This window comes from Solanum lycopersicum, chromosome 3 (genome assembly GCF_036512215.1).
Source record: "Solanum lycopersicum chromosome 3, SLM_r2.1".
NCBI lineage: Eukaryota > Viridiplantae > Streptophyta > Magnoliopsida > Solanales > Solanaceae > Solanum > Solanum lycopersicum.
This window is the reverse complement of record NC_090802.1, coordinates 65,057,795-65,078,229: the sequence shown is the minus strand read 5'-3', so window position 1 is coordinate 65,078,229 and position 20,435 is coordinate 65,057,795. Positions and strand designations below refer to the sequence as shown.

The window sequence follows — 20,435 nt, the reverse complement described above, 5'->3', positions numbered from 1 at the left end:
CTCTACTTGTGAGAACAATTTTGATCTCTTTCCTGATATAAAATCGTCTTGGGGCAACTATAGAAACAATGTTTATTTACAGGAATTCACTGCAACTCAAAACCAAGTGGGTGATACACCCACCGACCAGTGTGGATGGAAAATGGAAATATATTATTCTTCACAGTTGCTGTTACATCAATTTCCATACCTATGACCAAAAGTTACCAACTCAGGACCCAGGGCAGTGGCCTCCATCTCACTGCGAACACTTATAATGCTGGATCATACTGGTTTACCCTAATACTTCGCGTCTAAGATGAAGGGGGCTAAACCAACTTGCCAAAGTCAGGGATTTTAAGAGTTCACACTGGAGCTTTCCACCTTAGAGAGAAGTATGCTGAAGTGTATCTACATTATAAAGCAGGCATACACAACATCTTACTATAGCAGGTTGCTTGCTACTTCACTAATAACAACAAATTACTTCTAGCCAGTTCAGCCCCACACAATACACATCTGGATAACATACTTGTGTATTATGTTGCTCATAATAAGTTTGATAATTTTTATTCATATTGTCTTCACGATTTGTATGTGGTGTGGAGTATGTAATATGTCTGCATATGCATATGTTCAAGATAGTTGCCATAAAAAATCACAGAGATAGTTGCTATAAAATCTTGTAAGGCTGCCCCAATAAATTTATCGAGCTAAATATTTTGAAAGAAAAGAACTTTATAACTCAGACAAATGTTCAAGAATTTTCACGAGCTTAAAAGTCCAATCTATTTTGAGTACAAATTATACAAGATACATGTACAATGCATGTACGTAGTGACTAGTGCAACCAAATAGAGCAAACTTATACACATAATCCCTAAGAAAATGCAGGAGTCACCCTTAAAACCTAGATGTTTATAGTAGCATCCCACAGTCTAAGCAACCCATTGCGTCCACCACTACAAATCCTTTTCCTTTCAAGATCAGAAGCCACACATCGTACCTGAAGATAAAAGATGATGGCATATAAAGTTAAAGAGCAAATGATACAGTATTTAACACTACAGCTGATCTATTCCAAGGCAGCAGGGCATGGCAAGAAAAAAGAATTTAGAAAAGAAAATACTAAAACAGGAAAATTGACATAGTGGAGACCTGAAGAGAAGTGTTTTCCGGTGATCACAAGGACCACCGGAGTTTGCTCCACTAATTCAAATGTAAACCTCGAAACTAGTGCCTACTGCAGTGTTATCAAAGGCTAAAAGCCCAAAAAAGTTGTAAGGTCCGTGGAGGCTTTAAGTGCAAAGCGCAAATAAAGCATGAACTTTAATGAAAAAAGGCGCAAAGGGAGAAAAGAATACAAATATATATTTTAGTCCAAGTCTAATAATTATACAAATATATGACCAAAGAAATTGAAAAAGAATTATGATAAAGTGAAATATCAATTAGTTAGTTTCACTTCTTTATAAGAGGCTCATTGGCAAGGAAATGTTTGCCTTAGAACCTTGATTGACAACATGAAGCGCACATAAAGTGAGGCGAAGCGCTTAACACGTTTTGAGCCTCGCTTCAGGGCTTAAGCGCGCTTATAGCGCGTCTTTGATAACACTGCTGCCTAGGCGCATTTTAAAAATTATTATTGCTAGTTCCTTGATTCATTAGATGCTTTTTCTATTAGTATCACTCAAAAAAGGTTTAGGACTGGTACAGCCAAAAAAGAAAAAGACAATGGTCAAAAATACACTTGAACTATCACTTCTTCACACCCCAACTATGATCTATTCTCTTTTCCTACTTGAATTATCACCATCATCTATGTATTAAAACTTATCTAGTTGAGTAGATGGTGATAGTTCAAGTAGGAAACAAGAACAACTCATAGTTGGCCTAGTCAGCTTCAACTGTATTTTAATACAAAGATGGTGATAGTTTAGGTAGGAAAAGAAAACGGATAGTTGGGGTGTGAAACTTGCAAAAAAGTGATAGTTCAGATGTGTTATTTTACCATTATCTCAACAACAAACAATCTATCTCCCAAAAAAAAAATGCATACCATTGCTGCTGTTTTCTGAGGAGTTCTGTAGAGCTGCCATCCCGCCATTTTTGAACCAGCACTAGAGAAGCCACCTAGCCTCTCTTGAGGACGGTGAAAGAGAGACATTGAATTATCAGCAGCCCCTATTCCTAACCAGTGTTCCCCAGCATCAATGGACAATATTGAGGCAGTATGGATAGTGACATTCTTTATACACCTTATGCCGCCTACACATAAAAAGAACAGCTTTAGTTATTCAATCAACCAGTTCATCGTCCATACATCTCTATGGAAGAGAAGATAGTTAACTAATGTCAACATTCGTCTACCAACATCCCAAACATCGAATGTCCAGCAAAGCTAGAAGCACGCTGTATATAAGAATATTGTGTGAATGTGTTGCTTAATACTCCTATATACTAAATTTTAATAGCACAGTTGACAATCATATTGACAATGTCAGCCAGTAAAAGAGTAAAACCCCATCCATGGTCAGAGATGCAATCTAAGATCAGATTGCTCAAATGGATACGGAAAGTCTTATGTACTAACCATGACAGTTCACAATCAGTACAATTCAATGTGAAAACTCTGAATTCTCGGCCTGGTAAGGGTACATTAAATATCAGACTTCTGGCATTACAAGGCTACATTATATTGATGATAGACTTTTGATATGATGGTGTTAAAACGACATACCCTGTGTAATCCCACAAGTGAGGTCTGGAGAGGGTTGAGTGAAAGAAAAACTTCATCATGCTAACAAAAATATTTAAAATACAGGTTCTAAACTTGTGATTATGTTTGATGCTTCCCAACTTTAGAATGTCACAAAAAGTTTGAACAATTCCATAAATCAAATTGAACATAGAGGGTTCCAGTTTCTTTAATGATTAAAAAGAGAAAAAGAAAAGATAAGTTGGGTCCAATGTTATCAAAATCGAAAATCACAAAAAAAAAAAAAATTCTAAGGTCCGCTAGGGCTTTAAGCGCACATAACACATGGGCTTTAACGAGAAAAAAAAGGTTCAAATGGAAAGATACAAAAATATATGCTTAGTCCAAGACTAATACTAAAAAGCATTAATAACATAGGACAAAGAGATTGAAAAAAAATTACGACAAGAGAAATATTCATTGTTTAGCGTCGCCTTGTTAAGAGATGCTTATTGGATAAAATATGTCTTAGGACCTTAATGATAATGACAGTGAAGCGCATTAAGTGGGGCAAAATGCTCAACATGTCTTGCACCTCGCTTCAGGGTTAAGCGAGCCTTTGACAAGGCGAGTTGTACTATTATTGATATTACAGGTAGAAATCTCACCTTAAATAGAGAGATGTCATTAATAACTTACAACATATTAGTATCTAAATTCTAATACAACAACAACAAACCCAGTGAAATCCCGGAGGTGGGGTCTAGAGAGGGTAGAGTGTAAGTAGACCTTAACCCTACCTACCTACCCCATGGAGGTAGAGAGGCTATTTCCAAAAGACCCTTGGCTCAAGTAACACATATCAAAGCAGTTTAGAGGAAAAAAAGACAGAAGTAAAGAAGACCTAGCAAATAATAGCAAAAACATACAAAAATCGACGGACAAGAAACTACAAGACTAATGCTGATAAAAGAATAGTATCTAATACAGATAAACGAAGAACCAGCTTAAGTGTAACTCAAAAAGGCATAATGAGCTATCTGTCTGAACAATTTGATTTGCCAAATGCCATTAGAGAGTCAAGGATTCGGATGTTTTTAATTAGTATTTAGGAAGAAGGGAATCAGCTTCATTATGATGATAATAAAACTATAATAGATGGATTCACATGCAATTCAATGTTTTCCCTGTTACATTAACTGCATATTGCTAGCTAATTCTCCATTAAGTCAGGGACAGACTGGGTTACTCAGAGGAATTAAACAACCAATTTTCAGGAAAGACTTATGCTTACCATCATCATTTTCCCAGAACCGCAGAAGACCATCGCTTGAACCTGAGAGCATTTGTTTCATGCTTTAGAACGTACTATTCAAGATTTTGATCAACAAAACTGATGAAAAATAATAATACCCTGAGAAACAATAAAAGGTAACTCGGAAACCGAATACTTCATTATTTACTGGTAACCTGTTATTATCCCTTTGTCCGCTGAGGAATACTCCACGCATAGAATTGGACCAGCATGGCAAGCTAGCACTGCATCACATTGTCCTCTAGAAACAGACCAGATTCGTGCCGTCCAATCATCACTACCTGTTATCACCGTGTCTCCCACCATTCTAATTGATCTGTTTGAAATTACAAGTTCCATTAATTATCATAGAAGCACAGCATAAAAGGAAAAAGATAATAACTCTGAACCTTATCTGACCTTATCCATTTGGTATGTCCCATAAGCTTGTGCATTTGCCTCCCAGCACGAACATCCCAAATGTTTGCAACCCTTCAAATGGAAATATAAAGAAGTCAGGCTTGTGCCAGTATACTAACAAAAGATATTCATTAACGATTAAGAGCATGTTTGGATTGGCTTTTGGTTTTTTTTAACATTTTAGCTTAACATCAAGTGCTTATAAGCATTCCTTAAAAATTACCCAGACACTGCAAAAAAATGCTTAAAAGCTATTTTAGCTTAAAAGCACTTAAAATAAGGCAATTAAAACATGCTCTAAGTTATTCAAGGATTATAATGTGCTGCATAATATTGTATGGATTTCCATGTGGTGAATAATAATGCATAGGTGTTGCACAGTAAACAATAGTAATGCATAGATTATTATGTAGGAAAAGCCTACTTTAGGGACATCTTTGTTTTTAGATACTCTTATCCAGGTAAATCGAATACACATATGCCTATTCCACATTCTATCTCATATAAAAGTAATACAGAGAGTCCAGCATAAGTTATAAAGTATTAGTAATACTCCATTTGATTTTCAATTTGAACTCCTGAAACAAAACATTATGGTAGTCACGTAGAGATCACAATAGTAATACAGAGTTCTGTACCAGAAACTAATCTCCGTGTAACTACTGCAGAATTTTTGTAAGTAGATTAATTTTCCTTTTCCCTCAAAATTAACGACCCCTAATCATAATATTTTAAGTTGTAAAAACCAGGTTTACATGACATCTCAGATGAACACAATAAACAGGTTGTTTAAAATGCTGATAGAAGTGACATACGCATCTCTGCCTGCAGCAGCTAAGACTCCTGTTGAGTCATCATACTCCATGCAAAGAACAGCACCAGAGCAACGGCCTACCGTAGCAACACAAGTATCTGTTCTTACATCCCACATCTTTACTGTCCCATCATGGGCAGCAGTAAGGACACGTTCACCTGAAAGCATGCGCACATAGCTGACCTACAAGAAGAGAGTATGATTTGGTATAATGATGAGAATCACCAGAAGGGTTACATTAATGTACATCTACACATCGTACACGTAATTAAGGTAACTGGACATCTTAATAAGCTGCTTAAGAAGAATTAAAGTAAGAAGTAAGAACTACTGTCATTAGAAAAATGATAAAAATCAAGACCCATAGAATTATGCAAGAATTATAGAGATACCAAACAACTTAGGCTCCAGATTAGTCTATATTCCACTTCAACACCATTTCAGTTCATTAGCAACACAGATGATTGAGGTAACTGGACATCTTGATAAGCTGCTTAAAGGCATCTCCAACCCAAACACCAAATTTGGTATCAACACTATTTTTTGTGAAATCAACTCCAACCCACTGCACCAAATTTTACACCAAAAAAGAATATTTTTCTCTCTCTTCATTATTATATTATTATTTCTTATTTATTTGTATTGTCTTATTCATAAAACAAAATTCTTTCTAAAACATTCACCATATAGAATTCATACTATTTCCTTTTATAATTGTTTAATATAAAATTATTTTGTACCATAATTTTTTAAATAATATAAATGCTAGCAAATATTGTACATCATACATAATAATAAATAATACAAATAAAAGTGAAATCATTAATGAAATACAATTAAATAAACATTACATAATTAAAAAAATTATTTTAAAAATTCTACATAATATTCAACTTTCAAGATCACTACAGTGCTCCCATAAATGCTCTATTAATGCATTACGTAGTTCAAAATAAGCTTCTTTGTCATTTATTTTTTATGTCAAGCTAGAAATTATTGAAATTGATAATTTTCATCTATTGTCATTTCTAAGGTCGGATTTGGATCTTCTGACGCATCTTGATTAGTGTATTAAGATCAAACTCATCCTCAATTATCATGGTGTCCATTATAATACATGAAGTTAATATATCATGTAGCACTTTTTTTCTTCAAAAACGTGACAGTCATGAAGTTTATTATTTTCGGTTATTTTTAAGTACATTGTATTATTTGGTTAAAAATTTATATGTGTGCATTTTTAATTTTTGTGAATGTTAATTTTTAGTTATATTCAATTATAATTTATAGTAGAATTAACATAAATTTAATTTTTTTAAAAAAGCCATGCATAGAAAAATTAATTTATAAAAAAGCTAAATTTCATATCTAAAATTAATATTATAAAAATATTACATAAAAATAATTAAATATACAAGAGATTTAATTAAAACATACCATTTATATAATGTTTGATAAAAAGTTTGTATAATGAAATAATATTAAAATATTAAAAAAATGAATCGGTGTGATGAATAGTGTTACACCAGATTTGGTGTAAAAATTGGTGTGGGTTGGAGCTAAACGCCAAAATTTAGGATTTGGTGTAAAAATTGGTGTTGGGTTGGAGATGGTCTAAGAAGAAATAAAGTAAGAAGTATTGTCATTATAAGAATGATAAAATCAACCCATAGAATTATGCAAGAATTATAGAGATACCAAACAACTTAGGTTCCTGATTAGTCTATATTCCACTTCAACACCATTTCAGTTCATTAGCAACATTGGTACAAGATCGTACAAGTTCAGTTTGAGATTTTACTTTTCCTTTATGTTAAATTACACCACATTTGCACTTGTTCACTGCTTTGAAGTCCATAAATGAAAATACTTGCCAAAAGGCAAGCAAAAAAAGAATCATTCTCTATTTGGATATCAAACAAAAGGATTGAGCACATTCAACATGAAGAGATTGAATGGAACCTGTGCATTGTGGCCCTTCAATTCTTCAAGTAGTTGTGTTGTTTGTTTATCCCATACAAGAATAGAATGATCATCGGATCCTGATACCACCTTCCCTCGGTCAGAACTAATTGCCCTAACAGTCCTGTAAAGAAGACAGATGAAAAAATTAAAGAAACTAAAAAAAGGAGAAGCTCAAGAAACTCTTACATTCAACTTCAAGTGGTGGAAAATGAAAGAGATAACCAAAACTTATATGTAAGTTGAAAGCAAAGCTAAACACCAGCAATGAGAAGAAAGTACATATAATCTTACCTTGTGTGACCATTCAGAGTAGCCCTAAGTTCAGCACCACGAAGGCTAGGATCCCAGATCTTCACCTGCATAATTTTTGCCAGAGCAATAACTAAAATGGCAAAATAAGATCACAAACACTTGAATTTACTACTGCTGCTCTCTATCTCTACAAGATAATCATGTCATACACAATAGGTAACTCATTTAAGCATTACATGGTTGACTCTTGTTTCTCTTTTATTTTAGTTTTGAATGTCTTTATGAGAACATTAAATGCATGTAATTTACAATAGGAGGGTATATTACTAATTGGTTTGATAATAGAATGCATATTATACACACATACACAAATAAATGTGTGTCTGAGTTCACTGTGCATGTGATTGGAAGCTATGGCATAAGGAAAGATGGAAATCACTATTCATCTCATTATGGCTCAATATCGAACTAGTTGGAGTCAGTTCCATGTGCCATCTGTATCTGTTCTGCTCTATGGGGTCCATATCAATCCAATATTCAATACAGACACATTAAGAATTTTTTAAAACTAGAAATACATTATCTCACAACTAAAATAAAGAAATTATTGGGTCTTACAGCATAAGGAAAATTGGACCATGACAAAGGTAATAATTATAAACAAACATTCAGACTCAATAATTCATATATCTGTACCGTGCAGTCTGTGCTTCCACTAATAAAGAAACCAGCATCCTCTCGGTCACCAACTAAATCCCAAACCTCTCTTTTCGTCACACAGTGTATAGCGGTAACTGCACCACTATGACCCCTTAATGTACGGATGCTGGTCTGCATTTTCTTTTGTCCAGCTGCTGATAGATCTTGTTTTCGAGGCGTCCCGTTCTCGCTTGAAGCTGAAGTTAATAGAATAGCGAATCTCAGTATGCAACACAGGGAAGAAACATAGTGTGCAAAATAGAAGGAATACTACATGCCTAGAGTACCACTATCAGAAGACCATTTGCCAACACGACCAAAAGACTTGGCTCTTATTGACGTATCTCTGCTGAACATGCTCTGGACCCAGCTTCTTCCGATACCAGATGCCTCAGCAGGTTGTTGAGCATCATCAGATGCATCCTGTGCTCGCGGGGAAAGTAATCCCAAGGTAGATGCAGACTGTAACTTAACTGAGTGGATTCCCCAGTAACCAACAAACATATGCCGGACATGGGATAAATATCCACGGAGTTTTATCTGACAATAAATTAGAAAATTAACAGATTAGGTAAGAAAGTTTAGCAACACTGAAGTCCATTATTCAATCTTTTAAGACCCTTTCTTTTTCTTTTCCTCGAAAACTTGTTCTAAACATGGTGTCAAGTACTTTGAGCAAAAAACATGCTTAAAGCATGCAAATACTACCAACTTTTACTAATATGGAGAACAAGGCTGAAGAAACGGACAATTGAATAACAATATAGTCCAGAAGCGCAGAAGGTAGAGTGCCAAAAATTAAACAGAGCAGCAGCTAAAACATTCTTCAATGATTCTCATAACGCACTAAAAAATAACATTACAATCTGTGTGACAACAAGTGATTATTAGTAAGTTTTAACTATGACAAATAAGCTATAGGTTAAAATCAAATGAAAAGACCAAAAAATATGTCAGCCCAGTCATAGAATTCCTGCATTACGGATCCAGGGTAAAAAGGAGCTAACTAGCCTGGCTAATGTTGGTTTTTTTTTGGGTTTTTTTTGGAACCAGTAATGTTGTATTCCTCAGCATATTGAGTTAGATTTACACAACTATAGCAAGAAACAGATAGAAACGCCCTAGGAAACATTCCATTTTTACAAGTAATAATAAGCTAACATTAACATGGCAAACCTACAGAAACACCTCCACGTCAAAAAGAAGAGAGGCGGATTAGGGACATGAGAGAAAGTCTAATATAACTCACAATGTGCTTGTACCCAATGTTGTTTTTCCCAGCTATTGTTTCAATCATGTACCATGCATCAGTATCATGAAGTCCAAGGCCAGCCTTCAAAAAAACAAGGGAAGAGAATCAATATTCAGAAGAGAAAATATCATCCCAAAAGCAATTGGGTGGAACAACTTTCTACTTCACAATGAGGATAAGATGTACCATGTGAGTAGCCAGAACAATGAGCTGGGTTGTCACCAAAGTTGCATAATTGGTTGACCTGACAGAAAGAGAACATAGATTTGAAATATCATGCATACTTTCTCCTTCATTTTTTCCCTTTTGGGTCAAATCTAAGTATAATTGAAAATGGCAGCACAAAAGACGCCTAGAAACTTGTTAAGGAAGGTGACGCCAAGATCACGGGACTGCACTGTTTCTGGGGGAGTAGTGCATAAACAAGGGTTAATCTCTTAAGTATTATATCACTCAAACATAGGGTTGAAGATGTCTCTCAGCTTAGTAGCTTCTTAACAATTTTGTTGGATACATGAAAAGCAATGATAGATAACTTGAGTACTTGACAAACTACAATGAGAATGTAGACCAGCAAAAAAGCAAACATAGCAGATATCTAAGCTTTGAATGGTTTTAATGCACATGCAATGCATGTTTCAACAAGAACCACAAATATTTCAAATGCATTTCTCCACTGACACGCAGGGAGAATTTATACCCAAGCATCCTTTCCAACTTAAAGGGGCTAAAGACGAGGAGATCAATTTCTCCTTTCTTGTTCCTATGAATTATGAAAGGGCTTACAGAATGCTCAACTTTGTTATAACTGAGGATTGGATCAAGAGTTCCACAATTAACTGTGGGCAAGAAAATAATTAGGTAATTTCACACCTTCTAATGACACTTTTCCTGTGAACTTGAGGAAAGACAAGATATACGAGACTAATCCTTGGTGGTTTTGAAGGTGTATCAAGAATTCATGAAAATTGGGCCAAGAGCCTTAGGGCACGTTTGGACAAAAAAAAATGTTAAGAACCTGTTTAATGACACATGTTGTCAATTTTTTTCATTCCAAATACCTTTTAACATTTTTACAAGTAAAATACATGTCGAAACACAGCTTCAACTTCCGAATAGCCATTTCAGCTTTACTTCAAATACTACCTTTTTTCAAATATCATTCAATTCATGTCCAAACTATGTTGCATGAACTCTTCAAAAATGTTGATGGGTATGCGCTGGATCCTTCAAAAGTAGTTCATTTTAGGAGAACCCAAGTATCCAACACGGGTGCAAAATCATTTTTGGAGAGTTCGAGCAACATAGCATTAACCGCCTCTAACTCCAGTCAACTCTGTCTATGATCTGCGGAAGCTAGCTACTATCCCATGGCATCAAAAAAATGTATCAACAATATATGTGGGCTTAACCTTGAAGACAAAGCATAACTCTGAAGCTATTTGGGAGGGAGTAATAGAGAGATGTGAAAAGACTCAACTGGAAGCTGCAAGTTGTATATTAAGAGTCCTGCTTGATTCTTACAAAGATTGATTTTCTTTTGAATTCAATGACAACTTAAATTATTTCCTTATTCACTACGCCTTGCAAGGTGGAAAGGAAAAGGATCAACATTTATTTTCCAAAACTTTTTAAATTCCGTTTTCTTGCTATTGCTGATGAGTGTTGCTAATATTAAAAAGGTGTTGCTTCTTATGGTGAACTCTCTTTATAAGTGAGCAATGTTCATGTTTCTGGAGCATAAATGAACTGTCAGCACTAAACAGTCTTTAAACCTGTCTCCTGATACATTCTCTTGTGGATATCTGCTACCATGTCCTTTTTGATATCCATACTGCAAATTATATTCTTGGTCTCTTGCAAGTTACTATATGGTAATTTAACAGAAGTAATGTAATTGGCATGTCTTATTTTTGGATCTTGTTTGAAGATGTTCAAGTTGTTTTCATCAGCATGATGATCTTATTTGGTCATCTTAGTCTATTGCCAATGATTGAAAAAAAAAAGTATACTGCCTAGGTGACAACTGATTCTATTTGGAGAGATATAAACTAATGCATGATATGGAGAATGAATGTGAATCGACCCCCCACCCAGTTACTGTAACCCTGCACAAATCAGACTATTTTTTAGTGCTGATTTTTACATCATTAATACTCAACATTGCAATTGAGAGGACATTGCTAGTATATGTAAAATAATTGACTCTCCCTTGCCTTATTATATCTCAGACAACTTTTTATAAAATAATGTATGTCGGACAACAACTTTTTATAAAATAATGTCTGTCGGACAACTTCTTCCTATATTGTATTGTCACGCCGACTAATTCTTCATACAAACCTCTTACCTTGGAATCTCTTGGAATTTCTTTCATGTAGGAGAGACGGTATTTACAGTGTCTACAACATATATGCTGCAGTTCAGCTAATGACACTAAGTATTTCGTAATCCACATGTCGCATCCTAGCTTCAGTAATTCATTTAGAGAAATTATTATCAATCCAAATAACCGTCATTGAAAAGGAAAACAAGGCAAGACTTGTTAAATGCTAATATGCCAAAACGAAGCATACAGATAATGATGGGTGTAATATAAACTTGTATGGAGCATAGATGAATAAATCGCTTACTTGCTAGAATAACGGTCCAGTAGACAATCAAAGTATCCTTCCCAGAAACTGCAAAATGAAGGTGGAGATGTCAGTCGGAAACCTCATACAGACTCCTCAAACTTTGATAGACTATCAAAGAAAAAGGAAAAAAGACAAAGGTTTGAAAAAAGTTATGAACCTCAGTCTTAGTTCCTATATATTACCAACACACAATTCAAAAAGACACCCTTGTAATTGAGGCATAGTGATTACAAGGTAAAAGGACAAAGTTAATCCTTTAAAGTTCAACCATTGTGATACGCTAATTGTTCAAAGTTCCAGTAGTAAGTTTGGAGAAACTTGTGGAAGCTCTTTTATAATTTAATCAATAAAAGCTAGTTAGGATTGAAATAAAATTTATGCTGAACAACAATTTCAAAAATAAATAAATTATGCTGAATATTCAAAAATATATGAAGGAGATAGCACCTGGATATTCGAAGACCATAGGGGTAAAAATTCCAGAAAGAATACTTTGATGGGTCACATATTTTTTTATAACCAAGAAATACCAAGGGCCAACGGTGTAAAGTTTGAAACTGGACAGATAGTGGGCCCGCCCTCTACCCTTATCCACTATAAAACTAGGCTTTTATTTACAACAAGGTTCGAAACCCACACATCACATGTCGTACTCTTACCACTAGATGAAAGCCTTGGGGACTTTGATTGGTCATATATGGACATATATGATCTTATTATTACCTTGATTGTACTGTGTAATTTAACATGACACCAGAAAAGAAGACATCAACTAGTGACATATTTTATGAAACATCAACTTATGATGTATTATTTAGTTGACAGAAACATACCGTAGCTCCTCCCAGATAGAAAGAGAACGAAGATGTCGTTGAACATAGTCAGAGACATTGTTTATATCCTTCTTGTACATTTCTGCAGAGACTTCCAGGGCATCTCTGACAGTTGCCATGTCATTCCTAGACATAGCAAGATTAATTGTTGTTTTCAGCTGCAGTTGTATGAAAAAGTATATGTTAGACAAGTTGAGTCCATGAATGCTCCTGTTGGGCTCTTGGCAAACTAGCTGAAAGAGGGAATACTCAGGATAGATTGTGATATTTCTAGTGACAGGTGAGGGAGTAAAACAACAACGTAATACCTAGTGTAGTCCCACAAAGTGGTGACTGGGGATAGTAGAGAGTACGCAGACCTTACACATACCTTAGAGGTAGAGAGGTTGTTTCTGATTAACCCTCGGCTCAACAATAAAACAGTCCAAAGCCATTTGAAAGAAGTAACAAAAGTGAAAGCATACTGAATAGTAAAAGTATCACTTAAAAGTAAAAGTGCTAGTTAAGGAGTCTTGCATGAAGTTGTAAATCAAATAAAAATGTCATCTCAGAGGGGAAAACTGAAGAAAATTGTCAACAGTATCACTTAAAAGTGGGAAGTGTCACTTTACCAGTTCTTTGACTGCAATAAACTGCTCCTCTGACAATTGACAGTTCAAACCCTATGAATATGTGGAGCAAAGGGTGGAAGTCAGTGCACAAAGCATGTCAAATGATTAGATAACAGTGCTGATTTGAAGCTACGTACTGAATGAATGTGCTCTCTTATACATTCAACGAAACCACTACCACCAATTCCTTCAGCATCTGACTCAATAAGTGCTGATAAAAAACACAAATATTCAACCAATTAGCCTGTTCTTCATTTGCTAGGACAGTAGACTATACCAGCATAAACCATAAAAAAGCCAGTAATTCTGGGATATATGAAAAATACCGAGGATGGTTCCATATTCAAAGGAGGAAAGAGGATCATCAGTTTGTCCCAAATTCACAAGGCGTACCCACAATCCCTGTTTTAAGGAAAAGCAATTGCAGATATGGAATTAAAGATCTATATGAGAAGTCTTTTTTCTTTCATCAAAAAAGTAAGAGGCATCCACGAGGCCACAGAAGTGCAGGTACATATACAGAGCAGACAAAAGAAACCTAAGTCGGAATCAAAAAAAACTTTGGCAAGAAAGCTAAATATTATAGTCAATTTAATACTTTACAAGGGCTCTTTTATAAGCTCATAATTTCCCGTGTAAAGTTGGTGGAGAAAGAATATATAGAAGGAAGCATCTGATATAAAAAGGGTAACAAATACTTCACCTGAAGCTTAACTTTTATGTCCAAAACCATACGTTCCCTCTCTGCCTGTAAGGAAGGAAAAAAAAACTGGGTTGAGAGAGACAAAATAGTGAATCACAGACATCACAAGCAAAATATAGAGAACATACAGCTCGCTCTCTGGGGCTTAGACTTTCGGCCTTTGAATCATTTCCAGCAAGTACTGAAAGTGAACTAATGAAATGGAGGAAAAATTAATTTTCATTTTAGAGAAGCAAAATGATGTTAACATCCAGAGAAATCCCGCATAATAACATAGGACATACCTAGTAGTATGCCTCCCAGAATATTCAAGTGCTCCACTTGCTGCTGCTAGAATCTGCTTCCTCTTTTCCTCCTGCTCTTCCGTTCTGACATTTGCAGGAAACCTGTCATAACAGTATTTGGCACCTGATCCTAATTTTTATTTTGGAGCAAAGGGGGGGTTTACATCAGTGTTGTATCCATCCCAACAATCATATGTTCATCAAACATGATTTAGACACATCACAATAATAAGAAAAGATACCTGAAATCCCCACACCCGGATCAGATATAGTTATGATCTCTGGCTCTGCCATAAGTGAAGGAAGAACTGAAAGAGGATTTTGACCCCTGCCAATTGCATCTTGTAACTTATCGAGGAGATTATTATTGTTTTCTTCAGAACCAAGACCTCTCTCCAAATAATCCAAGAAACCCTGGGATTCTAAAAACTGACTTATCTGTTGGCAAAGTACAAAGAAAATAAATACACAAGTTTGGTGACACCAGAAGCAATAACCATACAGAAAAAGCACATGAAAGTATAGGTGTATATGTGTACCTATGAAATATACATATATATTAGAAATAAAGCAGGTGGATGAGGTGAAATTTTTTTCATTACAGGTTGAGCTTTAACAGACCTCGTCGCATTCATCCTATACTAATATCACACCAATAGGCTTACAAAACAAAAGAAGTTGAACATGAATGTCAGAATCTCCTTACTTCTCAGTCCTAAGCTATGTCCTCCCTATCTTATCAAGATATTAGCCTTCAATGCTGTGATGAAATTCTAATGCAAAATCAGTCTTATTTGTTTGTCCATTACAAAAATAAACTGAATCCCATCAAATATTTAACAAAAACACACCCTGTATAGATTAAGCAAATATTATATATGTAACATATAGGATCAACAAATGCATATTATCATCAAATAATCCATCCTAAATTCCTGCATGCCCTTTTTGACGTGTTGAACCTGTATATCTTATAAAGGACCAAATATTTATACTACAAGCAAGTTAAATCAATTTGTATGTCTACAAACACAAGATGGGTACTTCGACATCACCATTGAATCTGGTGGCTGGTTTGTTGACCGAGAGCGCTTCTTCAGGAAAGCCTGAGAGTTGAAGACCTGTGTTGCGGTATTTTCCTGATATAAAGTGATGAAAAATCTTATTTTTCAGTTGCACTTTCACCTGATACGCCAATTAGTTAGAAGTATAAGCTTCTTACTATGAAATTGCGGTAGCCACCAAGTATTGATGCAAAGAACTTTAAGAATGTAAATCTGCAAAAGGAACAAAAACCAGTAATATGTCATTTTATTTGAAACCTTAACTTACAACTTCAAGTATCCTCCTTGAGACAACAAAAGTAACCACAAATATTGTAAAATGACACATAAGAATCACCTAATTTGAATGTCGTGTTCTTCTCCCCATGGTCTGTTGCCACCTCGTTGGAACTGATCGGAGACATTTGCTCGAGTAGACTTCATTTGGTCTATTCCAACAACATTTGGATACAACAACTTCATAATGTCACCACGCAGGGTACTATATTCTGGCTCTGGTATGGGAGGAATGTCCTCTGTTGTAGTGATGCGATTATGCTCAAGATCCACTATAACTACCTAAAACATCAAAGAAATAACAAATCAAAAAAGTGGGATAAATAGTAAATTAAGTCAAAGCACACTAAAGCTAAGTTCCAAGATACAGCATGATACTGAAGAGGACTCTAATTCACTACTTTTTGGTAAGTACTAAGTACACAGCTTTTTTTGATGACCCGGAAACCTGTATAGGGCCACAACCGCAGCTTTCAGAACTCAGTTGATGAACCCTTCCCTCTACCCTTCACCACTTAAATACCAGGCTTAGCATGACGCAAGTCTCAAACCTGTGATCTAAGTCATAAGTCCCTCAACCTTTGCCAGTTGAACCTTAAATCCAGGCTTAACAAGCTTTTCCGATTGATATATATATGAGCTCCATCAATTTCTCCTTCTCACTCCTTGTCTTTATACCTTAGAGAACAACGGAGTCAGGCAGTTTAGCGTCAGTAGTTTAATAAGCGAACTGGAGGTTTTGACCACTATTGTGTGAAGTGGTGGTTCTGGTAAATGGAAGTATCCTATGCATGAAAAACCTAATCGAAGGATAAGTGAATTAAAGAGATTGTTAAAAGAATGTCATTTAGAATTTACCAAGCAACGATTCCTTAACCTATAAAGCTTGGATCTGCTTCGACCCTGACTCATACTGGCTCAAGCTTGGCATATCTGAGACCGTGCAAAACTTTACCAAAGTCACTCCAGCCTGGGAACTAGCTGGATTCAGACTACACAACTAAGCTACCAACAATTTCCCTGATAATGTCTCTCATATTCATATGTAATAAAGTCTTATCAAACTACCATTTCTATCCAAGCTGTCGTCGATTGAGAGAAGCAAAAATAAATCAGGATTTGTCCAGAAAACAAAGCAAGGCTATGTATAGTATGACCGATCACCATCGATAAAGAAGAATTCTTTAGAGATTTCTATGACATCTTTAAAATCTCACAAGATACTTTCTCTTTTGCTTAAAAATAAAAAGGAAACATGGAAGAACAGTGCCATCTTTATATGAAACTAAGTATAGGTAGAACTTTCTTGGTGCTGGTCTGCCAATAAAATTACTTTACTATCAAAAATAGGTAGCCCATGAAGCTCCATGATTAATCAACACTGAAGACGACTGTTTATTCTCAAAATGATAACTCAAGTTATTTCAGTATCAAATGAAAAGGTTAAAGAGAGTTAAGTGTCTATATTAGATTATAAGCATTAAGTGAACTTACACCATCCATCGTAAGCCCGTAAGTATCCACGCCAGAGTGAAGGCCCATCATGTATGGCGTAGGAGCATCAATATAGTCTACTCCACTGAAAAACAGCAATGGAATGTAGACATGCTTCAGCACAACAAACGTCAGAAAATCAGATGACTGTCCGTGGAAACCTCAAAACATAATAAAGTCCCCATAGGATAGGGCTTTACGTAAATATACATACAAACGTGCAGACATACATAAATATACATTCATAAATTCATATATACATGCATATAATATAATTTGAGAAAATGCACAGGATAGAAATTGGAATAGCAAGCCATAAATCCCAAAAATATTTCATAAATCAGTAAAACACACCTGCCACCGAAACGGATAAATTAAATGGCATATGGCTTCTGATACAAGTGTTAACAGAGAATACCTACAAAATCAGTAAGTTGAAATTAGGAAACATGAATCCCACAACAGTATAGAATCAGCTACACAAGGACAGTACATTGGAGCTCTTCGTAAATATGGTTTTGGTACAACCTATGTACTGATTACTTCATTATGAAATATATACAGTTACCACCTTTTTTCTCTGCTTAGGGGTTTTTCAGTTCTTTCTTCTGAGTCTTGCAAATACTAGTAAGCAATTAACCTTGATCACACATCATTTAAAATTTAAGGTATGCACAAGAAACAGGAGATGATACAAACAGTGATACATATAAATCGAAGAAATTAAACAAATTTACTTATGGTTCCCCAGGAGTGAGAGCAATAGGATATACATGTTCGATCGAAGCAAAATCCTTCTCTCGAGTAGAACAGCTGTAAATAATTGGATAACATTGTCCACATCCAAACACTGAAGCAAAGGCTGAAATGATATCTGTCATCAAGTAAAATATAGTCAATCCTGAAGCAACCATCCAGTGAGACACCCTAACAGGAAAAACTCTCAAGAAGACAAATGCTAGTAAGCTTACATCGGCATGAGGAAGGCCCTCCTTTGGTGGAACTTCAACAGAGAGAAGGCTGTTCTCAATAGCAAATAGCACCCTATCTTTTCCAGGTGTTGGCAAAGGTACATTGGAGACTGAATATGCTATAACATCCCACAGTGGCTTGCTGAAATTTTTGCAGAGCTGACAACATTAATGCGAAAGATGATAAATATAGAAAAAGGGACAAAAAAAAAAACTTTTTGTTGCAATCCATATATTTTCTGTAGTCAAGTAAGAATAAGAAGTTTTATAATTATTCTTCTATAACATTTTTTGTGCACATGCAAGAAAAGGAAAAATGTAACCCTTGCTTCACAACTGGGTAGGGAAAAATATAAGCCAGTAAAGTAGGAGAAGAAGGGGAGAAAAAAGGTGGACCCTAGAAAAGGATGTTTCACACTCTCTCCACTTAACTTCCTCTTGTGAAACCAAAGAAGGTAGAGAGCCTTCTCAAATCAACTTCTCTCTTTCCTTCCCCTTGTTGACAACAATAATAACAACATAATCCCACAAGTGAGGTTTTGAGAGAATAGGATGTATGCCGGCATTAACCCCTCCTTTGTGGGGTAAAGAGGTTGTTTCTGATATACACTTGTGAGCAATGCAGGATTGTCAGAAAAATAAACTAATAAAATAGCAATATTTTTTTCATTAATAAGAAACGGGTTGCAGACTCTCTGGGAGATCTAAATACAAAGTATGAACTTTTATCATAAAAAATTGATGTGCAATATATGTGTCAACAGTCCATAGTTGTAACATAAACAGCGAAGCTCTAAATCCATACCTGCTTCCAGAGGAGGAAAAACAAAGCACAAAAATTTCCTCAAGGGCATCTCGAAGGATTTGAAAACTGGGAGAGCGTGAGACAAGACAGATGCACTTGTCAGCATATGAATTTACAGGAATGCAGTAAGCTTCGGCAATATCCTCACAAACAGGATCCCGAAATGCGATGCAGCTGACGTAAATCTTTGACCCATCACCCTCTATAGCCATTAACACTAATCACAACCCAATAAAAAAAAAAAAAGCGGAAAGACTAAACTGACAACAGCAGAAGGCACAGATAAAAGATTAATTTTTTTTCTAATAAAATGACCTTAAAACAACAGTTTAATTAAATCCTTCTTCGTTATTAAATGAAGATATAATGTTTTATCACAAGACCAGCAATAGAGCTACAGCCTGTACAGAGTAAAGTTCAAACGTCCAGACAACTTTAACCCAGCCTAGCATAAGTATGTTGAAGGGATTTGTACACAATCAATGGCATTCCAGAAAACAAGGGAAGATATTATGTGAAAGCTACTAGCATACCAGTCAAAACAATAGGATAACTCCTGGGGAGAGTTGATGGATCATTTGAATCAAAACCTGACCCGTAGAATTCCACACCAGCTGGTAGAACACACTGCAAATCAGAACCGCAAAAAATGATTTGTAGTGCAAAAGACATATAATCATTTAAATTATGATTGGAAAAGAGTGCTTACAGTAGGAAGTTGAGGAGGAGGGGGAGGATAGAGAGTATGATTGGAAGGAGGGTACTGATCAAGAAGCGCTGGCATATACATAACCCCTGCGCCATGGTACCCTCTGTTACCATCCAAGGTCCGTATCTCTGTCCCAATACCACATACTACGAAGTACTCGAAGATCCTAGCCATTGACAGATCCCAACTTCAGATTATACGTTAACTCCGATCTGAATCATTGCATTCATATGAATTGAAGTTGAACAAGAAAATTCTCGCTGTTGTTGGGCCTGACCCTCGTCCCCCGAGACCGAATTCAACTCGAATTTTGGGTCAAGACTACAGACTAGCAACTAATAGCTTTCCGAGCCAAAGCCAGCCCTATACAGATTTTCCGACTTTCTAAAGTAAGTATATTTGCGGAGAAAAATATTTTTTAATTTCTTTATATTCGTTTTGTTTAAATATTTTTAAAATAAATTTATTTTTCTCTACTTGAAGGAAAATTGTATCGCTAACAAAAATTAGAGAAAAGGGTCAAAGATGCTCCTCAACTTTGCTTTATTGGTTAATTTTGTCCTTACAATTAAAGAAACGTTATTTATAACCTCACCGTTAGCAAACTTGTCATATATATCCTTATTTAGAAGGAAATTCCCAAATCAATTCAATTTCAATTAAAATTACCCAATTA

General features: G+C 35.5%; 1 protein-coding gene and 1 non-coding gene across 5 annotated transcripts; one reads left to right on the top strand and one right to left on the bottom strand.

The window, feature by feature from the left end:
• Nucleotides 1-699: 699 nt before the first annotated feature.
• LOC101262196 (DENN domain and WD repeat-containing protein SCD1) lies at nucleotides 700-20,182 on the bottom strand. Of its 4 annotated transcripts, none has more exons than XM_010320301.4 (31): nucleotides 19,760-20,182; nucleotides 19,584-19,677; nucleotides 19,051-19,252; nucleotides 18,246-18,387; nucleotides 18,048-18,148; nucleotides 17,629-17,692; nucleotides 17,275-17,388; nucleotides 15,842-16,062; nucleotides 15,663-15,717; nucleotides 15,496-15,579; nucleotides 14,683-14,878; nucleotides 14,441-14,570; nucleotides 14,285-14,348; nucleotides 14,157-14,201; nucleotides 13,780-13,855; nucleotides 13,591-13,664; nucleotides 13,454-13,504; nucleotides 12,843-13,000; nucleotides 12,007-12,054; nucleotides 9,560-9,617; nucleotides 9,371-9,454; nucleotides 8,400-8,661; nucleotides 8,119-8,318; nucleotides 7,462-7,526; nucleotides 7,168-7,291; nucleotides 5,207-5,388; nucleotides 4,392-4,463; nucleotides 4,148-4,308; nucleotides 3,972-4,013; nucleotides 2,039-2,247; nucleotides 700-985 (listed from the first exon to the last, which is right to left on the bottom strand). In XM_010320301.4, the coding sequence occupies exons 1-31, from the start codon at nucleotides 19,931-19,933 to the stop codon at nucleotides 890-892; spliced, it is 3,648 nt and encodes a 1,215-aa protein (XP_010318603.1). In that variant the 5' UTR covers nucleotides 19,934-20,182; the 3' UTR covers nucleotides 700-889. The 4 variants fall into 4 exon arrangements, with proteins under 4 accessions (XP_010318603.1, XP_010318604.1, XP_025885978.1 ...); XM_010320302.4 differs by having other exon boundaries at nucleotides 8,409-8,661; XM_026030193.2 differs by having other exon boundaries at nucleotides 18,246-18,404; nucleotides 19,760-20,118.
• LOC112941241 (small nucleolar RNA snoR137) lies at nucleotides 11,058-11,166 on the top strand. Its single transcript, XR_003246338.1, has one exon. It is a non-coding gene; the product is annotated as a small nucleolar RNA snoR137 (small nucleolar RNA).
• Nucleotides 20,183-20,435: the final 253 nt, after the last annotated feature.